A 14,968-nucleotide genomic window follows, 5' to 3' on the forward strand; every position below is an offset into this window, starting at 1 on the left:
AATATATCTTAAAAATTTGCAAACTAAATACCCTAATTGATGTTTCCGCATGTGTTATTCCTCATGTTTCTGTTACCTGCAACTAAATCGAGTACAAAGAGCAAAAAGAAATAACGCCTCCATTTTTCTCACTCTCGGTTTCAACTTTGAGCAACGATCGAGAAATCACAGCGCTTCATAAAACGAGAACAACGCTTGTGTACAAGAATAAAATGTAGAATAATCTTCTGTTCACTCAACTTTCACAAAGTGAATCTTAATATTCAACGACAATCGCAAAATATACTATCGAGTAAATTATTCATCCGTTCGCGATCAAACGACTGTCACTCGTCGTTTGCCTCATTTGAACTTAAAATCATTATCTATTCAAGGATCGATCGATCATCGGGACGACGAAAAATCGACGCAAGCTATGCGGTAACTTTCACGAAAGTAAACTTGAGACTTGGCACTGGGACGGCACGTTTGCAATAGTTGCTGTAAATCTCATCGCTTAATCTTATTTAATGTCTATTTTAAAAGACGGAATAACGCGTCGAATAATTGATCATCGGTCCAGGAGATCGATCTTCGTGTTCGCGTTTTATATTCTTGACTGGAAAACAATTAACCCTTTTGTTATGACAATATTCGATCTGAACATTCTGTTATGATGATATTTGTCTGAAGTGTTCATATTATGTGGAGGTACACCATATTCTTGTTTGTGTGCAATTTTTGTTCGTATGTCATCTTTGTGACGCAACTGTAGGAGTTAAGATGAATTTAAGACGAAATAAACAAGTGTAGAATAAAATTGTTGTCCATGTATCGTTTCAGGTCTTCGTCAATAAAATTTACATATTCGATATAAATTAAGAACTTAAGTAGATAAAATTAGAATGCATATTTCTATAGATTAAACACATATTTTAGAAATTATTCAAGATGGATTTACAATTGATATCATATTCTACAATTCATCGGTTGTTTACTATTTTCTATAAACACTAAAGGTAGTAATTTTTGAAAATTAACTCCTTTAGAAGTACTCTTTTTCAGGTTAAAAAATTAAATGATTTTTTCTAATAAATTTATAGTAATTAAATAAAAAACTACCAGAAAAATGAATGAAATATACAAAGAAAACTGATAATGTCCAATGTATATGGCGACTAATTGCTGAATTTGAAAGAAATTTAAACATACACTCAACCCATAAGGTTGATATAGCCTCAAAAGTTCAATAAATGTAATATGATTTCAATAACATTTTTCAGTAGAATGACTATAGTCATGCAAACAGATCTCTGGTCATTAACAGGAAGGGTTAACTGTCCACGAATAATTAAACGACGAGAGCCGTTTGATCGCAAACACTGGCCAGAGAACCGGAAGTTGTTGACCAAGGTCCATCACGATCAACGTGTAAGATCCGTCGAGAAACGGCCTAATATGTGAAACTAATCGATAGTTAGCTGGTTCGAAAACACGAGCTTCCTTACGAGACCGGTCCCAAAGAGAATGAGCCGGCACTCTCGTTTTGCGCTCGCGCATTTAACTTGGACAGTGCATCGTTATCGATGTATCTATATATAAGATGCGTACACGTATCAGGGACATACATATACATATATATATACACATGTAGATAGCAGAATGGACAGTGGCTAAGAAGAGGTTGGAAGGACCGTATAGACCGTGCAACAAGACGCTAGTTCGCGGCTCTTTTAAATGGACGAACCTTGGTTCGTTCTGCGTACACGATTGGGACGAGAAAACACGCTTTATTGCTAGGTCGCTTAAAAAGGGATATACCGAGGGGTTCGAAGGCACCGGCAACGCTTCCCGGAAGGAGCTGACCTTTTTTCAAGCCTATCCTCCGTTCGATGCCAACGTTCAACAACGTCGTGCTGTGATTTTATGGTGAAATAAAGAAGAAATGTGCTCATGGATATTGCAATCCTATAGAAGTTCATTCATATAGGAACATAATTTTGTCACGTAGTAATTTCGATAGCTGCGCAGTAACTATTTCGACAGCTACTGTGCACACATGGAGACGGAACAACCGACCATCCACAAACAACGGAGAGATGTGTTCTCGCAATGTAGCTTCTAAGTATTATAAATTCTATGGATTTGCGGTTGAAATTCGTTTGAAAATTAATATGAATGGTCGTTTGTTTCAGCAAGCTTATTAACTGATCTGAGCACTGTTCTTTATTGCGCCATGGACGCTTAGGAGAAGTTCTTTCGTTTATTTCTGACGTGAAATTAGGTTCGTCTTTCGAGACATTTTGTGCTATCGAAATATTTAACTGTTACAGTTGTTTAGTTTTCTGTTGATATTTATAGCGGATCAAAAAAGTATCGATACTCAAAGTTTTGTTGAAACTGTTCTATTAATCTTTTCAGGGACTTGCATTGTCTTGCACTTATTTCAGATCGATAGCAATTATTTTAAGTGCTGTTAAAGTGAAAACTTGTATGAATGCTGGAGTCCAATACTTGGGAATTTGTGCAATTGAACTTTTCAGATTACTTTGGAAATTTGGGAATTTGGAAACTTCGGAACTTTGGAAGTTTAAGTTGAGTTTAATTTGAAATTTGGAAATTTGACAATTAGAGATTACAACTGACAGTAATGCTAGATGCCACAGTGAATTAAAATTGAATCATGAAGAGGTTATAAGCTATGCATGCAAATATATTATTGAATAATTTGTGAAATGAGTGGCATGATGTTATTGGATAATCCAATACAACATATTGTGCAACAAATGTTACATATAATATTTACTTCGCTTTTAATAAGATTGTAAAAAGTTGTTTGCTAATACTGTTATGATCCACTATAAATATGATAACAATACATTTGATCAGTCGCATCCCTATCAGTGCCTCCTTTATTCATAAAATTATAGGTTAAGACGCCCTTAATCGAAAAAAGTAAGGAGTCTCATATCTTTTTCCAATTTTGATAAAAATTTTAAGCAAACGTCATTAATTAACTAAACTAGAATTAACTCACAGAAGATATTCAGTTCCCATTTTGACACCCTCGTTTTAATTGTTTAGATGACATTTCTGTAAGTGAGCGTCGAAGAAATGAAATAATATTTGGAAAATTATAGTTTTCTTCTAAGGCAGTGCTTATCAATTTTTTACTGGAAGGTGGAATTAAAAATCGAAATTTAGAAGTTCTAATATAATCAATTCACATAGTAACTGGTATAGTTACTCAAAATTCAGACAAACACATACATCAATACTGAAAATAAAGCTATTTTTGGTCAACAGAACTGTTATGTCATGAATGGCATATATATTATCCATATATTACTCAGCTGTCGTTTATAATATGTGTCATTAGTTGATAACCACTGCTTTAAAATATCTATTTACTTTGTACTCACCTACAGAAGTTTTATTTTTAATGCATATGGCAACCACGCAACAACTTTGCATTTAAATACTGAAATACTAATGTTTCATTATTCTGACGCTCTCATAAAATGGTGCCTTGGACTGTTATCCTCTTCGCTTGTATATTTCGCTGACGCTGAAGTAAATACTCGAATACTAAATAACATAACTGCATAAGTTAATGCAAAATATTTCAATGGCAGTTACTCGATCACATAACACTTTTACAATTTACTATTTAACCACTTCTTAATTAACACGAAAACTGTCACAGCGAACATATCTATGCCTAATTTGGCACACGATAAACATAGTAATACTTCGGTTTATTATTTTGAATAGCTAATGTAATATCAGTGGTACTCAGAACTTCTTTCTGAATTTATCATCTAGATAAATTATTTTCCGTGGCAGTCAAGGTGTTAATTAAAGCAGCTTTTACAAATCGACATCATATTGAATGTGGACCACGAGTCTACATGTATAAAGTCAGCTATTTCAAACAGTCAAAGGATTTTTTGTATATTTCAAAGAATTTATCGTGAAATCGTTGCATTCGCGAAAGACCTTCTACCCAAGGCGACTCACACGACGAGCACGAGACTGCATGGCATATAGAAAACTGATCGTTATTGCGTGCACTATATAAAAATCGCATCGAGTACACTGACAGCTATTACGTAACGAGTGCACCGTTCGCCAACGGTGCACAAAGACGAAGAAGACAACAAAATGGAGCCGTCACCGGCGACTTTCGTCCATCGCGCCGTTGCGTTCTTTGGTTTCGAGTCCTTATCACAACTTAGTCTCACTAACGTTATGTAGAAATCTTCTTTCTTCAGCAACTCTTATCTCCTTCTTCTACTTTTCTTCGTTCTTCAGTTTACGAGTGTGTCGGGAGTGTTTTCGTGGAAACGCCAGAGAGAGATTCTCGGCGTTCCGAGGCCGGCCAGATCGTCGTCGTCGACGATTACTTCATTTCCCTTTATTTTCCGTAATTGACTCGTCTTGGTGGGCCAATGGCTGGATGGATACGCGGTTCTCCTCTTTCCAGCTTCTCTTTCGAACGTTCCTCCTCTTCTAATTTAATCTTATCTTTTTCTCCTACGCTTCTCTATCGCGAAAGCGCGTTAATTGCGAGGAGGAACTAGCGGGAAATTTAAACTTTGAAAGATGCGTTCGAAGATGCCGGATATTCCCTAGTCGAATTAATTCGAGTCAATCAAGTGTTCGTCAAGGTTTTTTGAAAGCTTTAGAGAAAATTTATTGTAGCAACAATATTTGAAGGAACAAGCCCGCGTCTTCGAAGTTTACCTTTCCACACACTGACGTTCTTCCACTTGCTTGCGCGTCCTTTAGAATGACCTCGCTTGGCGACTTAATCAAAATCACGCGATGCTCGTCTACTTTGTATTCATTTTACAGAAGAGTGCTCCATCGAGCGTAACACACTCGCTTAGCAGCGAACGCATGAGGAGGTTCATACATAACTACGTCGTTGTATGCAAATAATTCATCATCGACCCCTTGAAGCATGCCAGCCGAATCTCACCGTGTCTTCCTATAATAACTAAAAGTGTCAACATTGCAAAACTTGTGTCTCCATACAGCTAACTCGAAGAATCGTCATCGGCAGGATGCTTCAAGGAGCCAACTTGTTTCGTGAAATTGTTCACGCAGGAACAATTAGGAACAGCCTCTTCTGTAATTACTAACTCTTCTTCATTTGTCAATGCGGCGGTAGAGTATCGGGCGTGGGGGCAAGGACTTGACCCTTTCGTTAAATTCGCTACAACACATAATCTCCACGATTGAATGCCCTGGGCTTCTGGAGCCAGTTGCCCCGACGCCAGTACTCGACCCTAACTTACGACCGCATCGTATCTCTCGAGCTAAACTCCAAATCGAGCATCGCGTTAGGACGCGCCAGCAAGCGTCAAGATCGAAGAACGTCATTTCGGAGCCGCATTACTTAGCGTTGGTGTATATGCGTGGTGAGGTGTTTGGACAGATAGTCGGCCCTGGCGAAGCATTTGCCGCACATCTCGCAGTGGTACGGTCTCTCGCCGGTGTGGATGCGGAGATGCCTGGTCAGATCGCTTTTTCCACCGAACGCACGTCCGCAGAATAGGCAGACGAACGGTCGTTCGCCGGTGTGTTTGCGCACGTGGAGCTTCAGGTTCTCCTTGGACCTGACGCACTTACCGCAAAACGGGCAGGCGAAGCGGCGCTCGCGCCTGTCCACTTCGTGGCTGCTGCGGGCTAAGCTGATCACCGCGTCGGTGGCTTCGGACCTGTCATCGTCTACCGCGTTGTCGTCCACATCTCCAACCTCGCTGGTGCTGCCACCTCCGGCGGAGCCGCCATTTCCAGGTGGCGCCTCGGTCATCTGCACCTCCACAGCCTCCCCGGGGTTGTCGTGCACGCTGGCGGTCTCCGACACGCTCTCCTCGCGGGCATTCTCTGCGAACGGGCCTCTGGTCTCCTCCTCGCCAGGATTGGTCGTCGTGTCGCTTCCGGTCTCCACCTGGGAGGGTTCCCCGGTACTGGAAACCTGATCGCTACGCTCTGCCGCCGCGGACACCACCATCGCACTGCTTTGCGGCTCCGGAGCACGCTGCAGTCGCTCCAGAGCGTGGTTCAACCTATGCTTCTTGAACGACTTGAGATACCTGAACTGCATGCCGCATACATCGCAGGTGAACAGCTTGTCGGCCGGTAATCTGGCTCGGTGGTTCTGCTCACGGTGCTTCACGTACGCGGACCGGTATCGGTAACGTTGCCCGCACTGCTCGCAGGTGAACGGTTTGTCGTCGCTCGCTTGGCCGGCATGCTGGAGCAACGCGTGCCGTTCCAGCAACCAGGCGGAAGGAAATGCAGCCAGACAGACACCGCAACGACGTGCCAGTCCTGCCAATCCAGCGAAACCACCGTGACCTAACAGGGAACCGCTTCCGCCGCTGCCGCCACCAGAACGCTCCACCAACGCGCCCCAACCACCTGCCTCCAAACCGAGGGCCAGGGACACCTGAAACGATTGCGGTTTCTTAGATGGAATCTGACTGGGGAGGGACACACATCTACTTTGTTCTTGATGTTCAGGGGGATAGGAGTATTGTGACTTTCACACTTGGTGTCACCAAAGACGACTCCTTGGATTGCTTTATTACATATCACAATTATTATCATCATATCTAATAATTTACTTTTAACGTTATGCGATTCATAGCGTTAAAATGTGACGTTTAGTTGAAACAGTAGGTCAATTTAAAAATTCTTTTCAAGTGAGATGTAGTGTGAAAGTCGTCTTACATCGCGACAATGCCGACAACAGAGTGGGGTGTATTAAGTCACAGTTTTTAAACTTTAAGGGAGAGCAGATGAGAGACTTGCTATCATTTTGACATCAAAACCTAAATGCTTGAGAATGAAATTTTTATTGTTGTAAATTATGTATAAGTCTATAGGGAACATGTAAGGTGTCAATGTTTAAAAAAGTGGTCTTAATACACTAGCTTTGGGATTTAGGAATGTATATATTTTTGAAATGATTTTATTTGAGAAATTTAAGAGAACATATGGTATAAATGCTTATAGCTAGAAAATTAAGTTTACTTTTAAGGAACAACCCTTTTGGCAATTGTGAAGTGTAAAAAAATAATTAAAAAAAGTTGACTTAATATCAACTCGTCCATATACGGGATTCAAAAGACCCGCATTATATTTTCATTCTGAATGAGAAATTTTTTATTCAGTATTTGCTTTAACAAATTTTGAGAAATTGTTATATGTTATCGTTAAATGTTAATATATAAAATCTTGAGTAAGATACATAATATTAATAACGGTGATGGAACTTGCTGTAGCAGCGTGCTGTAATCCCTCCTTTTTACGAATGAAAGACATATAAAATTTATATACATCTGTAAAAAGCATTCTTGCCACATGAGCATATAAAGTTTGCTGTAAATAGGTAATGTGAACAGAATATGTCGTCAGTTTATAATAAAAGACAAAACATGATCCTGTATTTTCATAATTCCTTAATGATATTTTTTCGAAAATTCAAAATACGAGTTTCGTATAGTCAAATCATTCTTGATCCATTGAAGATAAAATTGTATACTTTAAAATGTATACTTAAACTGCTATAATAAAATGTATGCATGTTCATGTAAATTAAACGAGCACTCAAATTGAAGATCGCAGTAGAGTAAAATAACGATTAAATACAATATAAAGATAACTTAACATGAAGTTTTGCTAGAATGAAATGGGAATAAATATACACTTATAAATACAGATATGAAAAGTCATAAAATAACATGCGAGTTTCGAGGAATAATAGAAAAAAAGAGGTCAAATTCAATAGTAGAAAAAACTTACCGCATATTTCTGCACATTTTGTACGCAAATCATTCCTTCGTTCTATTATCCTTAACATCAGAATAGTGGCGTAATATACCCTGACGTTACATAAAAGCGTATAAATTACATAAGAAAGATTTCTGACCTAATATCAACGATAATTGAAACAATCAATTACTATTCATTGAATAAATAATACAAATAATAAAAATTTACAAAAGGAAATATGAAGCAATTCATCATAAAATATTAGGTTGTTGCAGATGAAACATACAATTTTCATTACTCAAAACGTACTACAAAAATCTATATGTATTCCTTCAAAGACATAAACTAATTAAAATTACAAATTTTTGTTGATTGTGAAATTATAATTTTAATTTAAGTTATTCTGGTTTATTTTAGAGATTTATATCTTGCATTGAATCAAATTAATGCCCATGTTGTTCGTTTTTGTATATTTTTAAAATACAAGATTTACTCAGTTTTTAAATTCCCCAATTTGGAAATTTTGAAAATTATAAAATGAGATTTAAGAATTTTGCTATTTCTAAGTACTCCACTCAAAAAATTGCAATACTTTCAAATTTTAATGCATTTCAGACAGTTACCATGTTATTGACTTCTTTTCAACCCCATACATTGCATAAACACTCTAAAATTATTTTGTATAACTGAAATAATATTCAATGATCTTATATATGAAATAAAATATGTATTATTTACAATATTATGAACTGATATCAGAGTTCATATGTTCCATATGCAACAACCAAAAAAAAATATTCGAAGAGCAAGCCACATCGTTGTTTCTCAACCAATTAGATAGGAATGAACAGAAACCAGACGTCAGGTTCAATGACCTATTGTTAACACAAACAGTTTGCAGCTTTTATTTCACAAATCGTTAATTTACAACTATGATATGCATTCGTTCGCCTAAGAACCGAAACAAAAACGTCATTTTACACGAAACAAGGCGTAGTACCCATAATGATCAGAACGCGTGTCAACGTGGTGACAGTTACGGACAAAAAGTCTTTTCTCGAATATTTTCGCGTCGAGACCCTGGAGTATTCGTGCACGTGGTACAACCATCTCAAAAATCGCCATTTTAGCGACGACGTACGTAATCAATCTTTGCAAACACACATACATACACACACACGCGCGCACACACCTCTTCACGTTGAAGCACGCAAGATGGTCAAACGTCTCATCAAAATGGCCTCCGTCCTCAAACTTCAAAATGGAATCCAAATTTCTTCCATCAAACGTGTTTCAACCGTTCGTTTAACTGCTCCAAACTCTTTCCGATTCCTTCGATTCGCGACAAACAAAATCAAATTCATACTCTCCACATTCTCTCTATCGCTCTGTCTATTTTTTCTCTGTGTTGTTTCAGAAATCGTAGTTCTAACGCGTATTCGAGGACCGAGGGACATGTTCTCGAGTGGCGACTTGGTGTGCACGAGAGCTTTCGGGATTTTCCTGTATCCATACTCGTCTTCAGAACGTAACCTCAAAGGGAGGGGCACTTACAGAAGAAAAATCTTCTCCATAAACCATTTGATCTCTCAAAAAATAAAAATTAAAATACAATTATATTAGCTAACATGTGTCTGAAAATTAATCCAAAATCCACTCAAAACATATTTAAAATTTCTTCATTATCAAGTTTTTTAATTTTTAAGTTTGATAATTTATATGTTTTCATATTTTCCCTCCCTTACTTTTTAGGCTACGTTAGTGAGGAGTAGTCGCTTCTGACAACGCGTGGACAAACGTTTTTCACTTTCGTCATGCTTTTTTCTTTTCGTTCTTAGTATCCGGAGACGATAGAACGGCGGGAATCGCGAGTATACAACGAACGCCAGAAAGACATAACGCAGAAGCTTTCGGAGCACCATTTTTCTTTTCGTCCATCATGGACGCCGTCGTCCCGAGTTCTCCATCGATCGGCGTCCGTCATCTTGACGTAAGATCGACCGGTAATTTCGAGACGACGGCTCGCAGAGGAGCAAATTGCGAGAACGAGACGCACCAACCCGTTCGCGTTACTGTTTTCCATTCGTGTCGCGATGATCGCGCTTCGATAATTCGCGTACGTGTCTTATCAGCCACTGTGATATCTAAGATCAGCAAGGTCGTGCTAGAGTCATACTATGCTTCGTATGCATCGGGTGTTCTCGAAGCTGGGGAACGAAAGTCGTGAAGATTGTTCAATTTTCATTTTGCACAGTCTGTTGTTATATACACTGGGAGGATCTGTTGGGAAACGGCAATATAGGGAGAGACACCGACGATCAAAATGTTCGTTGCAAATATGGAGATCAATATCTTGAATGCAATCAATTTTTCAATTTTCGGATGTATGAAGTTTTCAAAGTCTAAGTCAGTGATTTTAAAATTTGTAAATACTTTGAAACAGATTGAGTTGAATCAATTTTTGTAATCATACTTGTGACGAAAAAATGTTTCACGAAACGTCATGAAGTTTCTGCATAAAAATTTAATTGTGAGTAGCGTAACAAAGATTATTCAGAAGATTCGTCCGAACATTGACGTAAATCGTACGTGATGCCGTTCGCGTCACATTTCACGTCCCAGAGAATCGTTTCGTCGAAAAGAACTTGTCAACTGTCTGAGAAACGAACCGGGACACGTACAGCCAGATAAATCCTTTAAACATCTAGCTTCCGTCGTCTTCGCGACCTTTTCGAATTTGCTTCAAGAAACGTTGTAGATGTCAGGGAACTTGGTCGTTCTTGTATGATCTTAGATTGCACTGATTGTAAGTGTCTGAAGACGTACGTCTGTTACCTGATTTTCGGGAAATTGTTGCAATGATGTCGTTGTTATTAGAAATTTATAGTTAGCATTGTTAACAAATGTAGAAACAACATTTTAATTTATCGATCTAGATTTTTCAAATATATAACGCTGCCATTTTTATATTTTTGTGTGTTACAGTACTTTTAAATACGGATAAATTATTTTTAAAGCATCACAAAATAATAGTATCAATAATACTTTTTTAAATTGATATTTGAATAATATAATTGATTAATAAATGATAATAAATAATAAATGATTGATTATATAATTGATTTTTGAAAATTATATTCATTACTAATTGAGTTATGTAGCGTTTTGTAAATATAAAATGACGTTATAGTGATGTCTTTCCTAAATCATGAATATACGACAAGAAAATATTTAAATCTATAAAATATATTTTAAGATTGAATTTATGTATTAAACTAATTTACACAATTAATATGAGCCAAAGAATTTTTTAATTTTGCAGATTCATTTAATCATAGCTTCAAATTCAAAATGTATTTAAAAAATAAATCAAGTATGAAAAATAAATTAACAATCATTTTTATCTTAACAAAAGTCAATATGTATTTCTATAAACATTCAATAATTTGTAACATCGAAAATATGAAATCTAAAATTCATTTAACTTGTTTTAGTATTAATTATTACTTAAAAATTGAAATATTTCGATGTTCAATTGTCCATTTTAAATAAAGTAGATATCTAACTAACATTCTCTAATTCAAAATTTTTTATGTTCATTTGTAAAAACAGGATACATGGTAGTAATATTAATTATTTTCTTTTCCTTGGCAAATAAAGGCATCAAAAAGAATTTTTGGGGTTCTTTTGTGGACACTGATAAGTAGCCAGTCTTTCAATTTCAAAATTTCAAAAGTTTCAGTATTGCGATCGTAAACATTTCGAGTTTTCAAATCTTAAAAGAAATGTAAAAATTAAAAAATTTGAAAATTTTAAGAATCTTCTGCGTTCCAAAATTTTTGAATTGCCAAATTCCTTTTCTAAATTCCAAAATTCCTAAATTTAAAAATTTGAAAAATTGAAATCTCCATAAATTCCCACCATCTCATCACAGCACACATTGTGCACCCCAGTACCCACGATCTCACTATACTCTTCATTTATTATAGTTGTATAAACACCAATTAAACAATCCCTGTCCAAAAACGACATCACTGCAAATCCCCTAATTTTCACTCCCATCAAAGTAAAACAATCTCTCAAACATTTCTCAAAATCTCGTGAAAATCTTGTAAACCAATAACCGATCCAAGTATCGCGAACGAGCATAAGTGCGTCTCACACGAAGCCTCGTCTTCCGTCGATCCACAACAGGATCGTCGTTCGATTAACATCTAACGAAGGCGATCGAGGCAAAAACTAGCTACTGTGCGTCCGTCACAAGATGAGCTCCAAATATCCATATAATCATCCTTGTGTTTCGATCTAGCCCGGTGATTATATGCTCACTGTAACCTCTCTTGCTGAAAGCACTTACTGTAGACAACCCTATTCCTGGTGCGTAAAAGGTTGACCCAGATTTAAGGGACGCATCTTGAATAGTCCTGATGTGATTTTCTGACATTTGCGGTGATCTTCGAAACGTTTGCCCTTGGTTAAATTGTGCGCGACCGCTCAAGCTAACAGTTCCTATCGTTGAGAATACGTATCTAGATGTCCATTTTTCTTTGTTATCCAATTGGAGTCATAAGTTAGGGGTAGCCAAACTTATTTGGATCCAAGTGCGGTAGCCTCTCACGCGCCAGGTTCAGAGTTGCGAGGAGTAAAACGAGAAATACGCGTTCACGAATCGCAACTTTCATTGAATTTGACTAGGGCTGATCTCGTGACGGGCGAACTATACGAGCGTTAACAATGTCTCATTCGTCTCTACACTCTATCGTAACTCGATAATCAAGCGATTGGACGTCAGTGCTGGGTGTCGAGGGTGTGCTTGGAATGTAAGTTAGGAAACGGCACGGGCGTAAAATCGATTTCGGTGGCGAGACACGCGGGATCGCGGGCCGCGAGGTTTCACACATCTGCAAAGCAAAAAATCTAAAACTCTGGTTGGCACAGAAAAACGAAACGTTGTTGTTGTTGTATCATGCGGACATCCGGCGCCGTCCGTGGCGGCGTCTGATCGTCCCGCCGCGTCGCGTCGGTTCTCCGCGCGATATTCGTTACAAGTATGAAAAATATCCCGGCTTGGTAATACCGTTTAAAAAAGTTATTGCATTTGGTTGTAACCTATGTTGTATAGGTACGTCGTATCTTTTTCATTAATCGTATATTGTACAAATATTGTTGTAAGTCGGTACAAACGTTACTGTAGAAAACATAACAACTCGTAGGTTCTTCGTCATCTTTCTCTCTTTCTGTGTGTGTGTAATTACTTCATTATTTATCGCTTTTTTTTTGTTTCTTTTTACTTCGTTTTCTCATTTTTCAATCGTTCGTTCTATCTATTTTTCACATTCTCTCACGCTCTCAAGCACACGCTTTTTCGTTTCTACGGTTTCTCGCGCGCTCGCTCTTGCTCTCTCTCGTTACCCTATCGCTCAATTTCTTTTTTTTTTGCTCTTTTTTATATCGTTACGGAAAGCTTTAGTTACGTGTTATTACAATCTGTTTAGTACTATGCGAGATTCCGATCTACAGGGTGGCTTTTCAAGGTAATTGAACACTGCATTTGCTCGCGTTTAGTGTGTGTCTGTACATGTGTATATATGTCCGTATATTTCTGTGTATGTGTATGTGTGTGATATATAGTGTGTACAAGTGTATGTACGAGTGTTCTGCGGGTATCCGGAGCAAACGAGAAAGAACGAACTGAGGAGTGAACGTGGAGATCGAGTCTCTTCGGAGGAATCAGTTGAAATATTCATTCTTTCATGGTATTTATGAATAATCTTATAAATATCTTTCAGATAAGATGAAATGGTACAGACAAGATACCTGCTTATTAATTGTTAATTAATCTGTTCGGAAATGATATTTTAAGGTTAGAATAAAAAATATAACTCTTTATTAAATATATCATTTTTTGAAGCGACATTAATTTTTAAACGAAAAAATTTCTGAAATATTAATAATTCATAAAAAATTAAAATGTCTACATATATGGTTGTTGAACTTAAAAATGGACATCCACATATGTGTTCTTTTGTAGGAGGATAGATTTTACTTGGTAATTTAGATTTATACGCTAATCTTTTAACGAATTGTTATAAATGAGTAAATACGCTTTTGACAGATTGTTTCTGTGGTATATGAAAGAGAAAACCGTCGTAATATACTTTTATAAATTTTGTATGTTAAGAAATTAAATTAACAGGTTGACAAGTGTTGCAGGTATAAAGCTTCGAATTTAACTAAACTTAATAAATGACACTGTTGAATATCATAAGTTTAATTTGCATAACTGGACGAAAAGAATTCAGGAGAACTCTAAATAATTAATATGACCATATATAATATTCATGCGACATTAATTTGATTAGAGCAAGTGGGAAATTTAAGTTATAAAATTATATGTCTGTTTAAATGATAATGAAAAATTACTTACGGATATTCAACATTTTATTATTTTAGTAATAAAATTTGTATAAATATTTTACCACTTAGGTCCATTGGTTTTTACTATGCAGTCAGATATATATTTTTAATAAATTGTTGCATATGCAGTTTTTTTAAATCTTAATTTTTTAATTATAAAAATAAATTATATAATTATAAGAATTGATAAAATGATTTATACACCATTTAAGAAGTATAATATATACTTCTTAGATCTTGTAAGAAAAATAATGTTCAATTGTCACTTGGTTTTATTAAATTATATTTCCTAATTTGAAGGATGAAACATATTTATATATTCAAAGTTAAGAATTGTTTATTACAATAAACAAATCAACCACCTTTAAATGTTCATACTAATCGCTCAATAATTACAAAAACTAGTGAGTACTTAACCTAACCTTTAATCAGCAGTCAAATGTTTTCACTATTCAAATATTTCTCATTCAGTTAAAAAAGATAATTAAAATATAACTGCAAACAATTCAAATTATTTACGTTCAATTTACAGTGAAAAATAATGATACAGTTTTTCGTAATGTACCTTTTAATATTTTCATGCCATTCGATGTAAAAGTGGATGAAAGTCTTGATCGATTTCATCATAATGAATTCACCAGACGTTTTTAAACGATTTCATGCAAAGAGATTAACGATTATGACGAACATTCGTGGACCTCGTACGAGGTGCTTACTAAGTGCTCGAAAGTGCGGCCTTGCATACCTCCTTTCGATGATAATTGCAGAAACGAATAGCCGATGA

The 14,968-nt window shown here is 36.5% G+C and overlaps 1 protein-coding gene across 3 annotated transcripts in view; it reads right to left on the reverse strand.

Annotated features, from left to right (window-relative positions):
• Positions 1 to 939: 939 nt before the first annotated feature.
• mamo (zinc finger protein 628-like) overlaps positions 940 to 14,968 on the reverse strand; it is a 122,175-nt gene continuing 108,146 nt past the window's right edge. For all 3 annotated transcript variants that reach the window (XM_012289170.2, XM_012289172.2, XM_012289171.2), the window contains exon 4: positions 940 to 6,439. In XM_012289170.2, the coding sequence (XP_012144560.2) occupies positions 5,384 to 6,439 (1,056 nt within the window). In that variant the 3' untranslated portion in view covers positions 940 to 5,383. The remainder of the gene's footprint in view (positions 6,440 to 14,968) is intronic.

This window comes from Megachile rotundata, chromosome 7, assembly GCF_050947335.1.
Source record: "Megachile rotundata isolate GNS110a chromosome 7, iyMegRotu1, whole genome shotgun sequence".
Lineage (NCBI taxonomy): Eukaryota > Metazoa > Arthropoda > Insecta > Hymenoptera > Megachilidae > Megachile > Megachile rotundata.